General features: G+C 35.4%; 1 protein-coding gene across 2 annotated transcripts in view; it reads left to right on the top strand.

Annotated features, from left to right (window-relative positions):
* LOC111053334 (plexin-B-like) overlaps positions 1 to 18,406 on the top strand; it is a 170,810-nt gene that overhangs the window by 50,351 nt on the left and 102,053 nt on the right. For both annotated transcript variants that reach the window (XM_039441246.1, XM_039441245.1), the window contains exons 8-9: positions 7,292 to 7,528; positions 9,029 to 9,286. In XM_039441246.1, coding sequence (XP_039297180.1) covers positions 7,292 to 7,528; positions 9,029 to 9,286 — 495 coding nt within the window. The remainder of the gene's footprint in view (positions 1 to 7,291; positions 7,529 to 9,028; positions 9,287 to 18,406) is intronic.

Below are 18,406 nucleotides of genomic sequence, written 5' to 3'. Positions count from 1 at the left end.
GGCCTATATCCCTCAGAACCACACTCTCTTGTGAAATACACAATCCCCTACACTGAAATAATTTGACTCCTTCAAGCTATGTGCTCCCAACTTGACAATACCGCCCGTTGTTCTCTCAATAATATTTGTTGAACGAGCGTTAGCAAATTCTTACTTTTTACTCAAGTTCAAAGTTGTTGCCAGCCTGTGGGTTTGCTTGTTTGTTTGAATGCACTACAATAACTTTAGAAAGAGTTGATCGATCAGCTTCAAATTTTGAACACGCACTCTTCGAACCTTTTTACAGGTCAAGTTCGTTGAACAACAAAATATTTCACTCACTTCTTCGTCCTTTTCCAGGATATAAAAGTAACATTGAAAGTACATGAGATAAAATAACTTGCTCCTGTGTGTCTGCCTGACTATTATCCTTCAGTAGCATACGCATAATATTAATGATACAAATTGTGATGGTAGTTGCTATGTCGTTGGTATTATTAATTTAACAAAATTTGAATTTTGATTCTGAATCATTCACCCATACGGAGGAACCTATGAAGTTCCATGGATTCACGTAGGCCTACAGCGTAATATTAATAGGAAAGCAGCTTAATGATCCTTTTCCAAAGATAATTTGACAGTGGGCTCCACTGGGATTCCTATTCAAATTTTTAAAAAATTCTGTAGGTAGCTTCAAAATTTTGGTCTGCCATCTTCGTTCCGCCACATTGAATCAAAAATTTTCTATGGGAAGGTTTTAATACAAGATTCAAATAAAGAATTTCAAGAGACAATGAATGGTGGAAATCGCTCATCAATCTATCAAACCGTTTCAAAGATATTCACATTTTAGTGTTGAAGTTTTTGGATATCTGTGATACAGAAATATTGCTCGCCTAGAACAGGATAGATTATTCATCACATATTCTTATTATTATCGTTCCCTAGCAACCTATGTTAAGCGTTTATATAGTCGCTGCTGAGAGAGATTTATGTGATATATATATATATACCTGAATAATACTATTAAATACTATATTCGACTAAACAACAAGTGACCCAAATGAAGCGATTCAAAATATAAAAAAAAAATAAAAATGGAAATGCGAAAAATATTATAATATTTGGAAATCCATAACTTATCATTTAATTGAGAGACATTTATGGGATTAATAATTTTCTGAAAAACACTAATAATTGGCAATAATTATTTAGCAATATTGCACTAATAGTTTTAATTTTAGACGACTCTCTCCTGGATTATTGAAATCTGTGATTGCTCAGTGATTGCTGCATCATCTGAGAAAACCCCGTAAAAGTGAGCTCTGTTCGAAATAAACAGAATGCTCAAGTATAGACATTTAGAAGAAAACATTTAATGTTTATTGAAATCGACCACATCAGTATTTACTCGTGAATTACCGGTAGTGTATTGTTAATGTATTAAGATTTGAGAAGATAATATTTTATTGATTTTTCTCTCAATGATTGTAATGGATGGCTTAATTGCTATTATATAATTATAGAAATATCACAGTTTATTACATTCCAGTACAATTATCTTATTTCACAATCCATTTCTAAGTAGAGCTCATAAGTATCGTAATGTTGCCATACATTAATTGAAGTTGATTTCATTCAACTTCAGTGGCGCCATTTCACCAAACTTCAAGGGGGGGGGCAAAAACCAAGAGGTATTGGGGGGTGGAGGAATACCCCCAAAAGATAGAGGGACCTGAATTTTTCCCCATAAATGTTACATTCGAAGTAATAAACAAATGATAAGTCGAAATCACAGGCAAACACCTCGGAAACAAGATGGCCGCTAAAATTTTCAGGGTTTTGCTATATCGCTTGTATTTCAATAACCGTTCAAGATATTCAACCGTTTTTTAGACGAGAATATTTTTAAAATCTTCCTCTACAATTTTTGTTTCATAAAACTTTCCTCTAAAACGCATATTTTTGCAATATCGAGGCTGATAAAATAAAATAGGAAAATTATCATGGATACTGATCCCATAATTACCCATAGTTAATTTATAATGAATGGATATTAGAAAATATTGTTAAATATTAATTTGACATCTCTCTCTTGGGTTAACAGCCGTAGGGCTGGTTGGCAGCAGCTCTTCATGCTTTTCTGTCGTCCGCTTTCCGCTTCAGCTCGTAGTATGATCCACATCTCATATCCCGTAGCAATTGTTTCATATACTCCAGCCTAGGTCTTCCTCTCATATTCCTTCCCTCAACCATTCCCTCCATTATCCTTGTCAGTAGAGTGTCATGTCTGATGATGTGGCCAATCATCTGTGCTCTTCTTTGCTTGATCCACTTCAAGAAGTTCCGGTTCTCTCCCACTCTTTCAAAAACTTGCTCATTTGTAATCATATCTCTCCAACTGATCTTCATCATTCTTCTGTAGCACCATGCCTCGAATGCAGCCAATCTTCTTTCCTCTCTCACCCCCATTGTCCAATTTGACATACTTGTAAAAAATTTCAGAGATCAATACAACTGTTCATAAGCGAGTTCTTCAACCAAGGGTGTCTCTAGTTATATTATCATATGTGAATCCATAGAACTTGAAAGTTTACTCCGTATGGGTAAATAATTCACAATCAGAAATCAAAATCCCTAAACTAATAATACCAATTACTATAACGTTAAAGGTATTGCTATCACAAGTTGTATTATCTAACATGTAGGCTATGTTGAGAACAAACAATAGACAGGCAGACAGACATTAACGAAAGCGAGTTGTAAAATTTGTATATTAATCAGCTGAATTCGGGGCATTAAGGACAGTCTATATGATAATTCTGAAATAGCGTTATCTGTTATGAATAAATGGGTAAATTGTGGTAATTGCATGCAATTAATATTCCAGCTTACTAATGATAAATCACAACACCCTTTTTTCCAATTCACTTCATCAGTTGATTTGATTTTCGGTCTCCTCATCACTGGAGTTATTAGTTACTGTAGCATAATTTTCGATGAACTCATTACTGGAGTAATCAGTTACTATGGCATATTAGTGTATTTATCTTTATGTGAATACTAATTACAGTGTTTTTGATGGCAAAACTACGAATTATAGAGTTATCGAGAAGTTTCAGTGTACTCACTAATCTTGACAATTGAACTATTAATGAAGTTATTTTTGTTTTGTGTCAAGAAATTTACTAATAGTTGTTCAGCTCTGCGTAGTACAGTCCGTCCAAGAAGTGTAACCTAACCGTCTTGTTTTGGAAGCGTCAGAGATTCGATGTGTCTGACTTTGTCGTTTCTGTACGGATGTAAAAGTGTCCGGTTTTGGCGCCTAACGCACACGCCAATTCGAGACTCTTTCAAAACAGTCTTTCCCTGTCGCTGGCGTACGGTGTCGATGGATGAGATAGTCGCTGTCCACTCCTGTCAGGTTCTGGGTGTGTCGGAGAACTAAGGTGGCGCGTACCCATCAGAAACCTACCAAAAGATATGTTCAAGAAAAAAGTGAAGGAGCTACTAAAAACTAAGGTGTTCTATACTGTTACGGGTTTCTGCACTAATAAAACACTTGAGGCGATTTATACTGATTAGATGTATTACTTACAACACTATAACACATGGAGTTGAACTGGAAACAACTATAAACTGATCACTACCTTATAAATTACACAGAGTTATCACAATGGTATGTTATATAAAATAAATAACTGTCACTTAAAATAATAACTGTTTCAACAACTACAAAAGTCTATTATCACGTTATCACTAGTCTGTCACGATGAGATGAAGTGAACACTCCACTGTAGTTTCTTAACTATACGCCAACTGCAACACACGCCATTTATATAAGCTCTATAGAACAATCGCGAAGGATCTGGAGATGTGGCAAACTTCCAACCAATCGCAGTGCATGGAAACCTGTAGAAGATCCGAGAATGCATTTGCCATTGGTTGATGGTTCCCTTCACCAAAGCCTGAATGCGCTGAAATAGTCTCGAATCCCCCCTGCTTCCCCGCATAAACCCTCTGTGGAAGCCCCCCCTGATTCCCTACGTCAACCCTCTGACGGCCCTGTTTCCGCTGCATCCCCTCTGAAGGCACACTCATAATAATACATTAGAGGAATACCTCAGCAGCGAATTTGTTACCACATAATGATTAAATTGTAAAGTAGTCTTGATTTGGCAAAGATCTTTCATGTTATCTTATGCTGTTTTATGTTATCTGACATTGTTTTATATTGTACGGTAGCCTATCTGAGTTAATTCATCTACGTAAATGTCTATCACTTTCCTTTGTAAATGTCACTTTCATCTACGTAAATGTCTATCACTTTCCTTTGTAAATGTCACTTTCATCTACGTAAATGTCTATCACTTTCCTTTGTACCTGACCTACGTGACGAGATCCATGTATATGTTATATATTTGTTGATCAATAAAATGTATTCTATTCTAATCTATTCTTATTGTTCTCATATGAGTATCATGAGTATGTTGCTTCATTCAACCATTTTGTTGCTTTTCTGAAACCTTTTTCTGACTGAAAATTTATTTTCAACGAATTTCCAGTCAACACTCTGGAATTGAAAGATTCTTTACTGGAAAATTCTGTTATCTCCTCATATAATGATTGAAAAGATTTAACGTTTTCTACTATCCTTGGTGGAAGGTGTGGAATCGTTTTTGCTTTTAGCTGGCAACTTTTCTGCATCCGATGAACCATGTTGAGCAACATCTGACTGCTTTTGAATGTCATGACGTGATGAAGCAATCGGAGGGGAATTCAAGAGCTTCCTCTTCTTTGTTGATCGTTTATTGCGAGCTCTAACCCACTCAGTTTCCTCTGCTAAAGTGTCGTCATCTGTTTCTTAGATAATAACCTGGTTTGATGAAGATGATTTTTCTCTATTCTCCGTAGCTTTGCGTGACGCACTAACTTCTGCTTCAAGATTTTCAATTCTCTTGATTAATTGGTGTTTTTCTTCCTCAGATTTCTTCCAATTGAATTTATTGCCAAAAATCACAAATAAATATCTGTACAATATAATTGAGTATTCAATACAAATATTTCAGCTCAGTTTCCTTCCAACCATTATAGAGGGTTCTGCTGCTAAATTGAGTTTGTTAATTCTGATGTACTTATCTGGTGAACACTACATTGATGAACAATCAGCAGCATTTGATGGAAGCTGTTGTTGCTACTATTACTGAAGACAGTCTTAGCAAAGTTTTGGATGAACTCGTCTGAAGACTTGATGTGTGCCATGTGACAAATAATGGTAGTTACATTGAGTTTATAAGATTTCCGATAAAACTATTTTGAGTTTTTTATCCCTTCGACGTATAATTTGCAACTGCAAATATTCTTAAGGCTGTGCAAAGGCTAAAAATAAACTTTCTACTCGTGATATTTTTTCAAGTTTTTCGATTTGTATATCATCAAGCTATCAAAATGTAGAAGTTTTCTCAGGAAAACATTTTTTTCCCGATCATTACTTTTTGAGATATGAGCGCCTGAAGTTTGAATTTTTGGGACAGAACATTTCAAATTCGGTAAGATATAAATCCATGAGATTTAGAAGATGGATTCTTCATGGTATTGTTGATCTAGTAAAACAAAAATATTCTGAAAATATTATTTTTTAAAAAAGCTATTCAATTTACCAAAAATAACAAGTAAAAATTATTTTTAGTAAATTGAATAACTATCTTAAAAATTGATATTTTCATAAAAGTTTTGTTTTATTAGATCAACAATACCATTAATAATCTATCCTCTGAATCTCATGGATTTATCTCTTACCGAATTTGAAATATTCTGTCCCAAAAATTTAAACTTTAGGCGCTCATATCTCAAAATGTAATGATCAGAAAAAAATGTTTTCCTGAGAAAACTTTTTCATTTTGATAGTTTGATGATAAACAAATCGAAAAACTTAGAAAAATATCTCGAGTTGAAAGTTTATTTTTAGTCTTTGCACAGCCTTCCCACGATACTCATTTATAAACACCTTGTACTTGGGGTGAAAGAAACTCTTCACTTCATCTTTCTCCAACTGCCACACTACGTGACTGATCAGTTGGATAACTTTGATAACAACCAATTGAAACTGCATACCCACGTTAGGGTGCTCGCATAGAGAAGAGATAAGAGTAACATGTGTTTATGGAGCGTCCGCATGGAGAGGTGTCCGAGGTTAGCTGCACAGTGAACCTCTTCCGTTACCTCTTCACATTCGAGCACCCTTACACTTCGCACCACTCCTAATGTAAATGCTATATTTATTACAAGCTTTTATAAAACAAGTCACTTTAAACTTGAATGTCAAAAAAATGTACTTGACATAAGTAAGCTGCGGTAGCTATCTTTTTCAGTCAGGCAGCGTCAAGTCATCCAATTCACGAAGATCTGCTTCTGGATTTGCCTACTCCACTGAGGCTCAAATCCAGAAAACTTTTTTGGCAGTTCACCCCACAGGCAGAAACCCCTCAATCACATCAACAGTGGACTAAGGCTTGGCAATCTGTTTCAGTGAGAAACACAGACATAGTTTATGATCCTACTTGGAGGTTGAATAGTTTTGAGGCTTGGCAATCTGTTTCAGTGAGAAACACAGACATAGTTTATGGTCCAACTAGGAGGTTGATTAGTTTTGAGCTGCCTCGACAGATGTGAATGAGACTGAACAGATTCAGAACAGGGAGATGCCAAAAAAAACATGCATCGATGGGGTATTTCAGACACCCCTCTTTGTGAATGTGGTCAGGAGCAAAACATGAACTACATCATTACCAAGTGTTCTTTGTCAAAATTCCAGGGAGGGCTACAGAAATTGCATGTAGCAGATGACGAGGCCATGCATACTCTGGCTCAAAAACTTGAAAATACATGTATGAACTGTTTAATTGTTTTTATCTCTCTCTTTTTTATTTGTTTCTGCCACTGTCTATCCATACGACATAACGACAGAATTCCGTGTTGCATAGTCTATCTCCCGTGAGGCTTCTCAAATATATAAGTAAATGAAAATTGTATAAACCGTCAAATATACAGATTCTTCATTGATAATAACTTACTATTCATTTTATTGTACTGTATAAGTAAATACGATTATATTCTTATCCGTACAAAAGCTGTGCATATACAGCTTTTAAAGAGAAGTAATCTTGAAAATAATGAAACAAACTTGAATCTTGTATCTTGTATTCTAGGATTGTATCTTGTATTATGTTGTATTTTACATATTCCTAATTATTGTATTTATGGTTTACATTACTTGATTCTTCATTCTAACCATTGATTTTCTCATCGACAGAATCCCGTCCATTTGAACTTCCATGGAGTCGGCGATTGTCCAAGGATTCGTGATCCTGACCAAAAGATTCTTCTGCCCAACAGTGTTCTCAAAGAAATCGTGGTCGAAGTTGAGAATCTGCCACATCCGCAAGTTGGCCATACTGGATTCCAGTGTATTGTCAATATTGAAGGTGCCAAAATGATGATTAGTGCCAGAGTAGATAAGAATAAATTTGTTATCTGCGATAAAACAATGGTAAGTCAATAATACCGAATTTCAATTCAATAATTTTTATTTATATTTTTTTATCTTATTATTCTGTCAAGAGAAAATACAACGAGAGACCCGTTTGAATACAGAGTGGTAATTCATTTCTAACAAAGGAAAATATTGTTTTGTCGGATGATGGGCTAAGATAACGACTGCCTAATTTAAGACACTTCTTCTGCAGCATAAAGACAAGTCCTTGCATGGCTTATTCTATAAGCATATTGAGTAGCAGGGCTTGTCCAAAGAGCTGACCTTTGCTTTCTTGAAGTCAGCAGTCTTTGAATCCGAGACTGAGGCGGTTCATATTAGCATTTCAAGACGGTGTTATTAAAACATTGTCTTACCGCAGCAGAGTAATGCACTTGCCTGTGCTTGATGTTAGTTGTAGGATGTGTCATAGAGCACCAGAGACCGTGATGCACATATTGTCAGCTTGTTCTGTGCATGCAACTGCAGGCTTCATCCACAGGCATAATGCTGCACTGCTAGTGCTGTATTACCATCTAAGGCACTCATACTGTATAGACAAAACACCAATGCTGCCTTATGTCCCAGGAGATATGGAGTCTGTTGTGGAGAATGATTATAAATTCCGATTATACTGGAATTATATTCAGTGTCCATCACTAGGCTTTTAACAGCAACAAAGCCTGATATTTTACTCCAGGATTTGGTTGCAAAGTCAATATTTGTTATTTGTCATTGAATTCTCAGCACCAGCTGAATGCAATATTGCTGCAAAGGAGGAGGACAACTGGATCAATATCAGGAGCTTCTTGTGGAACTGCTCAAACTGAATCCAGGTTACTCAGTTGAATTGATCGTGCTCATAATTGGTGTCCTTGGAGGGGTTCACTCATCGCTTCAAATTTGAAAACAGTTCCTGCTTGCGAAAAGAGTGTTAACTCACTGGCAGGCTAAATGCAAAAAACAGTTATCTTGGGCTCACTCCGTCTGCTCAGAGCAAACGATTTGTGGATCACGGACATGGCATGATTGCTCACCACACAGATGTGAGGAGTAGTTGTGTCACAATTATTATGTTTTCTATATAATGTCTTCCAGTTATAATCCAGTTTTTAACGGCGGTTATGAATTTTCTTGGATTTTGGATTCTTGGACTGAATAATCTTCAGTAACTAGGAAATGAGTAATAAAATATAATATTATGTCTTTTATGTATAACAACTATACATTTCTATTACAACAAAATGTTCGTTTTATAAATTCATTAAAAACTGTCTACAAAATACTCCTGTAGCTAGTTGGTATTTTAATGTATTCCTTATTTACTTATTCACACATGTAATATGTCATTACAATACTCTACATTTACAATACTCGACAATACTCTACTCTATCTCATTACAATACTCTATGTCATTGCATTACTCTACACATGACAATACACTATCTAATAATACAAACATATATCAATCAAATAAGTGGATGTAACAAGCTTATGTGATTAACTTAATGTTGCAGTACTCATATGAAGCAAACACAGGGGAATACGAGGCGAGCGTGAGCATTGTATGGAATCGCAACCATCATGTGGACACGATCGGAGTAATGTTGTACAAGTGCGACATACTGGGATCTCACCGCGAACATCCGGACTGCTCGCTTTGTGTGACCCGCCACACCAAGTACCAGTGCACATGGTGCAGAAACACTTGCAGCTTTACCGAGACCTGTCAACATCAGCCCCAAAATGAGTGCCCAAAACCTCGCATTGACATGGTCAGTCCTAACACTATTATGTTAAATTAATATGCATTCATCAAATTGTTGCTGATTTCGATATTTGATTGATTCTTGCTGGTTAATATTCGATAAAAATTGTTTCCACTGTTGACTGAACTACTACTACTGGATTCTACTGAATTCTCCTATGGGGTAATTCTTGCCATGCATCAAAGGTATAAAAGGCAAAAAAGGCAGTGAGAGTGTTAGGAAACTTGAATAACAGAGAGTCATGTAGAGAAAGCTTTATGAGACTGAGGATATTGACGTTCCCTTCCCTTTTCATAATGAACAGCTTGTTGCACGTTAAAAGTAATGAATAAGTTTTCTCATGTCAGGGAAATAATCATGACTACACTATCCGGCATAGGAATGATATTTTAATCCTACAAATAAGATCAATCAATCAATTTATTTAGCCTGAAGATACAATCGTATATAAGGATACATCACAAAGTATTTTATAAAATTACAATACATAATCAAATCATAATGCACCAACTTTCTATACAATACAAAGACTTTCCAAAACAAGGGATAGCCACATATTTCAGCGAATAAAAATCAACAAGTCTTTCTTCAGCTGTTAAGATAATTTATAAGGTTTAACGGCCGAAATTATTTTGTATAAATTGAAACTAAGAGTGCGTGTGCGTGGTGGTAGCAGTCAGCTTGAACTTTGAATCTTTTGGAACACATAGCGCCCTTATTCGTGATGTGGAGAGCGAAAAGGGACCAGTTGTCGGAAGAGTAAAATGTTCAGGGCAGACAATAATAGAGACTAGGTTCAAAAATATCGATTTCGAGTTTTCAATCGATTATCATGCAGTAACATTTTCTTTGTTGATCAGAATCGATTGAAAAGTTGACTTTTTCGTCGATTATATGAACAGTCTATTATATGAACACATGTAATGTTGCAGAAAAGGGAACAGTTGTCGTTATGGAGTTATAACATTGTCCTGTTTTTATGTTTGAATAGGCATAACTCAGTCATTTTTCAAGATATCAATCTGATTTTTTTTTAAATTGTTCTTTATAGTCTCCTCTATTGAGAAAAATTGATATTAGTCCAGTCACTATATAAATAAATAAATGTTCATTTTCCAAAAAAAAACTAAAACTACAACATCAATTACACAAAATATTAGATAAATTACAATATTACACACAATAGTTAGTTACAAAAAATTCTTATAATGTGTCCTCTACTTGTTTCGTTTTTTATGTGTGGAAATTGACCTACTCCACTATGGCGTACCATGTTCTAGAGTAGGTTTGTTAGTTTTTTTGTGCGTATTATTAATTAGTTAGTGTTTAGTAAGTCATTAGGTGGTTAGTTGTTATTTGAAATAATGTTTTCTATGTTCTGTCTTCCTTTGCTCATCAACCAATTGTGTACTATTGTTTTGAACTTTCTAGGATGATTAATCTGTTTAAAGTTTGCAGGAAGTAGATAGTATATAATTTTGGTGCTAAATGATTGAAATAATGTCTCTGGTATAGTGCCTTCCTTGCAACACTGGTGATGAGAAGATTCCTGTATCTGGTGTTGTGGTTGTGGTTTCTGATTTGAAATGTTGTTGGGTTCTTGTGTAATGTGCATAGTATCTCCTTGGAGTAAAGCTGTCTTGGACCCATCACGTCAAACTCATTGAATAGCTGGTCTGATGAATAGCGTGGAAGCTTCTGGTTGATGACCCTCATGATCAGCTTCTGTACCCTGAGGAGCGGTTCGATGTGCAAGAAGCTTGTACCTCCCCATCCTACAATCCCATACAGCATGAGGGACTGTGCTAGAGAGAAGTAGATAACTCTTAGACATCCCTTGTAGACCAGTGTCCTCAGAATCCTGAATCTGCAGATAGTCTTCCTCAGTCTCCTGCATAATTCATTGAGATGATGATCCCAGCGCAGAAAAGAGTCCATTGTAACTCCCAGGTATTTCTGTGACTGTTTCCTGCGAACTGTGTATGAAGTGTTATTCCGTTGATTCTTGATTACTACTCTTGATCTCATCTACTGTTGGCTGTCCATGTTGAGTCGCCGAAAAGGTCAGAAAGAAGGTTTTCTCATAGTTCAATGTTGGCAGATTTTCAGCCAACCAGCGAGACACCCTCTGAAGTCCTGTCTCGGCTTCTCTCCAGCTCATCTCCCAGGTCGGTTCAGAGAACAGTAGAACAGTATCATCTGCAAAGGTGGTGATTGATCCATTAATTTCCATGTTGCATAATGGATTTATGTAGAGAAGAAAAAGAATTGGTCCTAGTATTGTTCCTTGTGGCACTCCAAACTTTACAGTCAGCTTGTTGCTTATACATCCATTGACTCTGACACATTGTGTTCGGTTTGATAGGTAGCTCTTGAAAAGATTCCATGCGACTCCTCTTATTCAATAGTTATCAAGCCTTGAAAGAAGAATGTCATGTGACACCGTATCAAAAGCCTTCTTTAAATCTAAGATTACTGCTATGGTTTCTCTTCAGTGTTTATTTTATCGGCAATCTGAGTGGTTACATAGTGGATAGCATCATTTGTACTGCGACTAGATCTAAAACCATATTGGTTTGGCGATAGAAGATTATTTTTTTCCAGAAAGCTGATCAGTCTTGTTTTGATACACTTTTCAAAAATTTTTGATAATGTACTGAGTAATGATATGGGTCTGTAGCAATTCATATCTTTCTTATCTCCTGTTTTGAAGATTGGACAAATGACAGCTTCCTTAAGACACTGTGGAAAAACACCTTCCTCAAAAATTCTGTTTGCAATATGTGTTAAAGGCTTGGCAAGTATAGTATTATTCTGTTTGAAAAAAATCTGGTTTCAAATTATCGAGTCCAGGTGCACTATTAGCTTTAAGACTATTAATGATTTTTACCATTTCGTCCTCACTGACAGGTGTAAAGAATAATGACCGGCAGACTATCTGATCAGCTGCCGCATGCTCATCTGCGCCATTACAATCGTTATTTAGAATGTCCTGGGCCAGTTTTGATCCAATACTAATAAAAAATTCATTGAAAGAATTGGCCATATCTTTATCATCATCTCCCAATTTCAATTCTCTCCCTTCCAAGTTGATTTGGTGGATTTGTGTTCTTGGCCGTTGCACTTCGGTTATTTCTCTTATTACTTCCCATGTTTGCTTAGAGTTGCTGGAAGTCTCAAATCGCCTTGAAAAGTATTGTTTCTTCGCATTTTCTATTACAGTTGTTAGTAGATTTCTGTACCTTCTATAATACTCTCTAAGCTGTAGATTCGCTGTATTATTCTTGCTTTGTCTGTGTAATTTATCTCTCTTCCTTATTGATGTAATTAATCAATTTGTAATCCAAGGCTTAATTTTTCTTTTTGTGTGCGATACTCTATTAATAACTTTACATTTTTCTGTGTATTTCTTCAGTATTTCTATCATTCTCTTCAAAGCACTATCAGCGCATTCCTGCAGGTACACGGAATTCCAGGTCTCATTCGTTAGTGCTAATGAAAGTTTATTATAATCAATACTTTCATAGTAGGGTTTTCTTCTGTTGTGATTGTGTTCCACCGCATCATATTTAATTCCCAGAATAGTTATAAAATGATTTGTGAATTTGGGAAAACTATTAATATTATATCTTTTTTAAAGTTTATCAGAATATGATCTATACATGAAGCGCTATTATTTCCAATACGAGTTGCCTGCTATATACAATGTAGGAATCCATATTCACTGAGTAGATTATCATAGTCTTCCAGTTGCCTGTGCTGATTTGGTTCTTTTGTGTTGATGTTCAAATCTCCTAGAACGATGTGAAAATGCTTTCCATTATCATCCAAAATCTGCCTCAGATCAATGAGAAATTCTGTTAAGTCCAAGTGTGATGGAGATCTATATAACGCTGTTATAACAAAAGTATCTTTCCCAATTTTCAAATGCATATTCAAACAGTTGACTTGCCTAACTACAATTTTTTTATTTCGACAAAATAGTCGGATTTGACATAAATTATTACTCCATCATTCTGTAGAATATTGTTTTCTGTTTTGTGGCAGGTATAATTATTAATTGATTTCAAGGAAACACCACCAGCAATCCAGCATTCCGTTAAGACTATCACGTCGAAATCCACGTTCATGTCTTCCAGTTGAATAAGAAATTCTTCAAAATTTTTATTGTAGCTCCTGATGTTGAAATTGAAGAATTTCAAGTTGAAAGGTTGGATTGTATTGTTGACATCTTGTGAATTTGGAATCGAAAAGCCTTCAATGTCTAATAAATCCAAATCCTCCATCAAATCAGCCATTTTTGTTTTTGTGTTTATAATTATTTGTGTGCCAATTGTAGATATCCTTGTCCTCAACTGATTGTATTTTTTGAGGTTATGACAGCATGAGATCTTGCTCTCCAACTGTTAAATATCTGAATGAGTTGGTATACCTACTAAGTGCTACTATTACGTGCTGAATTCTATTGTAAATCTTGAGTGGTTTAGTATTTTTCCTCACTAGGATAACATCTCTAAACGTTAAACCCTGAGCTTTATGTATAGTTAGTATTGTTAATGAGCCAGAGGGAGCCTTGTTTTTAACAGCTTCCAGTACCATTTGTTTTTCTGATTGCATGAATGTGAGGGTTGAAGTTTGTGGTTGTAGGTTGTGAGGTTCTCCGTTAGTTATTGTTGGTTCAATTGATAGAATAATTTTATTTGTAGTGCAGATATCATTGTAGTAGTTAGACAACAGACAGCACACATCCATTGGACACCTGTTGGTTACTGATTGGTAAGAATCCGGATCCGCGAAAACAGAAATTTTTTTCCAGACTGCTGGTAAACCACTTCTCTCAATGTAAGATATTTATTTTGAGTCTCCAACCAGTACTATCTCGTCTGCGCCTGTCAGCTCGGAGACGAATCCCACAAAACCGGCGTGCATAAGGACAGCTTCATCGATGAATACGCGCTTATATTTTTTGTGGCAGCCATTAATTACAAATGACGTCACGGTTCTGTAATTTGAATTGATGATTGAGTTGAATTCAATTCCGTGTTTCTCCTGTATAGTTGATCTTATTCCTTTGATTGCGGCTCTTGTTTGAGTTAGTATGAGGTCTTCCATTGGTCGATGTTTATCAACAATTAGATGTGTTTTTCCGCTCCCTGGAACTCCATCAATCCATCTGATTCTTAGTATCTTGCATCGAGATATATCAATTTTCAAAACAGCATCCAACAGTTCCTCATTAAGCATCACTTGAGTGTCTCGACTAACCATAATATATTTTTCATTGGTCCTAAATCTGCGAGAACTGTTGTCAAATGATACGTAAGCTCCGCCTCCCTCCATACTGAATCCCATTCTATATTTTGAAGTAGTTGGTAGATGAACATTTTCAATTCATTATCGTAAACATTCATACTCCTCAATTCAATTTCTCTGAAGACTGTCGATGAAGCATGAAGATTTTCGGTTCGAAGTGTTAAAAGAGCTTCTTTGAAAATATCTGCGTTCATTTCTCATATTGCTGTAAAAGATTCAATCATGCAATTTAGAAAGTTATGGTGCTTGCTATCTTCTGTTTGATAACCTCTTGGGCATACTATTTCTTCTGGCCGATCTGGTTCTGGAATATTGAGAAAATTCATGCTGTTAGTGCCCCTATGATAAAATATATATTTCAAATGATTAGTTTATAAGATAAAACTGAGTAAATCAATTGAGGATAAATCTGCTAGCTGGCTGAATTCATCTATGCCTACGACAAGTGGATAATTCATTGATGCCCATTCATTTATTTCCAATAGCACTTTTTTAATTTCTTCTAGAGCATTATAATCATTTACTGGCAACAAGTAATTCCGAATTAATTGTCTACTGTCAGGCGTGTTGATTGTTTTCAGTAAGATCGCCGAACATTTGTTTTGTAGACTAATTGGCTCAAGGCTACACCACTCCTCTAGCGTCAGCGATTTTGACTTAAGTACGTGCGAGAATCCATCTGAGACTCGAATCTTATTTTCTCCTACGTAAGCTAACGCTAAATTAATATCGGAATATTCACCGTAATTCTGAATTAATGATACTCTACTTTTTGACGTTTGTCTATTTACATGTAGCTTATTTATCTTTTTTAGAGATTTTTCAATAGTCGACGGCTCTCTTCTATTGATGCTAGGCTTAATTAGAGTTTCTTTTTTCAATATCCTATTTTTAATTTTTTTAAGCAATCCCATAGTTCGTTCTATCAATAACTTGTTGCAGTGCTCTTCTATAACATGGGCATTTTGCGTCATTAGCTTTATGATTAGCTGGCTTGTTATTCTTTTTACAATTAACACAAGTTGGAATTTCCTTTTCGGAAGGGCAGTTTTTAGAATTATGTCCTATAACTGAACAGTGCCCGCAGACATCATGTTCTTTTTTACAATGCTTCATCACGTGATTGAACCCATGGCACCGGAAGCATCTCCGAGCTACAGTATAGTCGCTGGCTTTGCAGCATGTAAAGTCGATAAACAGCTTTACCTTGTTAATTATTAGCTTCCTTATTTCAGGATCGCATTCAAACACCCAATGAAGGGTATCTTTATCTCTCGGGCCTAACTTGAATGATGGGACGCAGCCTTTGACAAAGTCTTCTTTTTAGATTCCAGAGTTATAGAAATTCTTTTCATAGATGATCTCTGACAGCTCCTCTTTATTTACATCTGATGGGACATCGTACAAGTTTATCCTTGGCTTCTTGTTTGCAGGCTCCGTGATTTTTATCCCTCCTTTTTGTAAGCTTTTGTTTGTTAGTATTTTTTTCTTATCATCCAATGTATCCAGAACAATAAGAAGGCCGCCGCCTCGAACATTAACAGTTTTCTTCACTCTTATATTTTCTTTCTTTGGAATGTTTTCCTTCAGACTTTTCTTTTTTTTCACTACTCTGCTTCTCATTATCTCCTACCAATTCCAATTTTGTTGCTTTTAGAAGAAGTACATGCTCTTTAGGTTGGATTCTTCTTACGTTTCCTATTTTTTCTGCTGTTGATGCCTTTTTTGGTAACTTAATCAATTCAGCAAAACTGGGTGGCTTATTACTGATTTCCTGCATTTTTTTATTTAAGCTAACTATTGTTTCTTGTAACTTTGGCGCACCTGAATTGAGATTTTCTGTCAACTGACTGATAGTAATAGCCCTTGTTTCGATTCTAACGACAGATTCCGTTGTTTCAACTAACATCTCTGAAAATCTATCATAATCTACTCTTAAAAGTATCTTTCTCTCATATTCAACTGCAGCCCATTTTTTAAAATCCAAGAGTTTATTATATAGTTCCTCAATATCCTTTTTGAATTCATTGGCCATAACTTCACTTATAGTATTCATATTATTACCTTTTTGCAGCTTCACCTCCTGGTCCTGTTTCTGCTCCAAAGGGCTGATGTTAAAGTTTTGTTGAAACGCCTCACCTTCTTCTTTCTCCTCCTCTTCTTCGTATTCTGGAATCACTCCATATGGTGGTTTTTTTGGTGATTGCATTTGTTGAAAAGACACCACACTATAATGTTGATGTTACTACACTATATAGCTGATGTTAAACTAGCACTATTCAATTGACCTACTTTTCACTGATATTGAAAGCTACTCTACTCACTAATTTAGATGTTTACTGTACGACTGCTCGACTACGACCAATATACATTGGTGCATGCAATTTATATTGTAGTTCTGATTTTTTAATATATTATTTGGGTACATAAGAGAAGTCCAAAACCATTTTCTTCATGCAAAATTTCCTTGTGCTAGATACAGAGAGGCCCAAAAACTCGTATTTTCGGCTCATTTTCCAGTTTTCAGCTATTTCTGCTAAATCTCGTAATCGGACAGAAAATGTTGCTCTCGCCTTTTTTTAGATTATAAAATTCTGAATAAAATGAGATCATTAGGAACTTTCTTTCATCAATGAGCACTGAGTTATGATTTTTCAAAAATGAGTGAAATTTGAAGAAAAAATCAATTTTTAAGAATTTTAGGTTTTGATCAACAATATCTTCCGATTGTCACCATTTAGATCTATAATTCAAAATCCCTCTGGACGTATTTTTGTGCTCTACAATCTGAGATCAGGTAGATCGCTCTACCTCATATAGATTTCCAGGTACATCTGACAACAATGCTCCTTGTATTGTGAAAAACACCTAATTTTCAGCTTCAACCATCATCACCAACTACATTGTCCTCACATTGATATTTCGCACAATAAAATAAGTTCATGAGATTATGTTCTATGAGTATCACCCGTTAGGTCCACTTCATTTCAGTATTTCCTAGTGGAGAGGCGCGCTTAAGGACACCTCAAGGATCAAAATTTCAAACACTTATAGCGAATTTGGTCGAAAAATGGAAAATTTATTGTTGAGTGTACTTAAGCCCATATACAATACACAAAAAATGGCCAATTTCTATATTCAAAGCTGCATGTCTTGTGAAATACTTCTGATAAAATGTCCAAATCTAGTGAGGATGTGGAAATTGGCCCCCTCTATCCATTCCAATAAATAATACTTTCGATTCCAATAAAATTCAAAAGTTACAAAAGATTTTGAAAATGGCGATTTCAGGTTTTACATTTTTATTCGTGTTTTTACTGTTGATCAAGAGTTTCTAAAACGAGTCTGATACATCATAGAAACTCACGATTGATTCCAAATTGTAGAAAAATTCATCCTTTACGAGCTCAGTTGCCTAAAATCCATCTTGAATCACTCTTCCTTATCATAGAACTGCCAAAACCGTTAATATGAGTAAAATATCTACAATTTCCAGATTTTTTTTCAACAATCAAATCTCACTTTACGAACATATTTGTTCATGAATTGTTTACAGCAGATGAAATAGAAAATTCTCTTGTACATTTCAAGATCAAGTAATGATTTTCAAAATAAGGGGTTACCGAGATACATAGCTATGAATATGGAAATTGGCCATTTTTGTGTATTGTAATACTAGTGGGTAACCCGTGCTTCACAAGGGTCTATTTTAAAACTTTGCAAAATGAAAACTTGACGTAATAAAAAATTCGAAATTTGAAAATAGGCCTATAACCATCCTCGGTTAATGAAGAATCTTTATGCTAAATTTCA

The sequence above is a fragment of the Nilaparvata lugens genome, chromosome X, assembly GCF_014356525.2.
Source record: "Nilaparvata lugens isolate BPH chromosome X, ASM1435652v1, whole genome shotgun sequence".
In the NCBI taxonomy this organism is placed as follows: Eukaryota; Metazoa; Arthropoda; class Insecta; order Hemiptera; family Delphacidae; genus Nilaparvata; species Nilaparvata lugens.
This window is presented reverse-complemented; position numbering and strand designations above follow the sequence as displayed.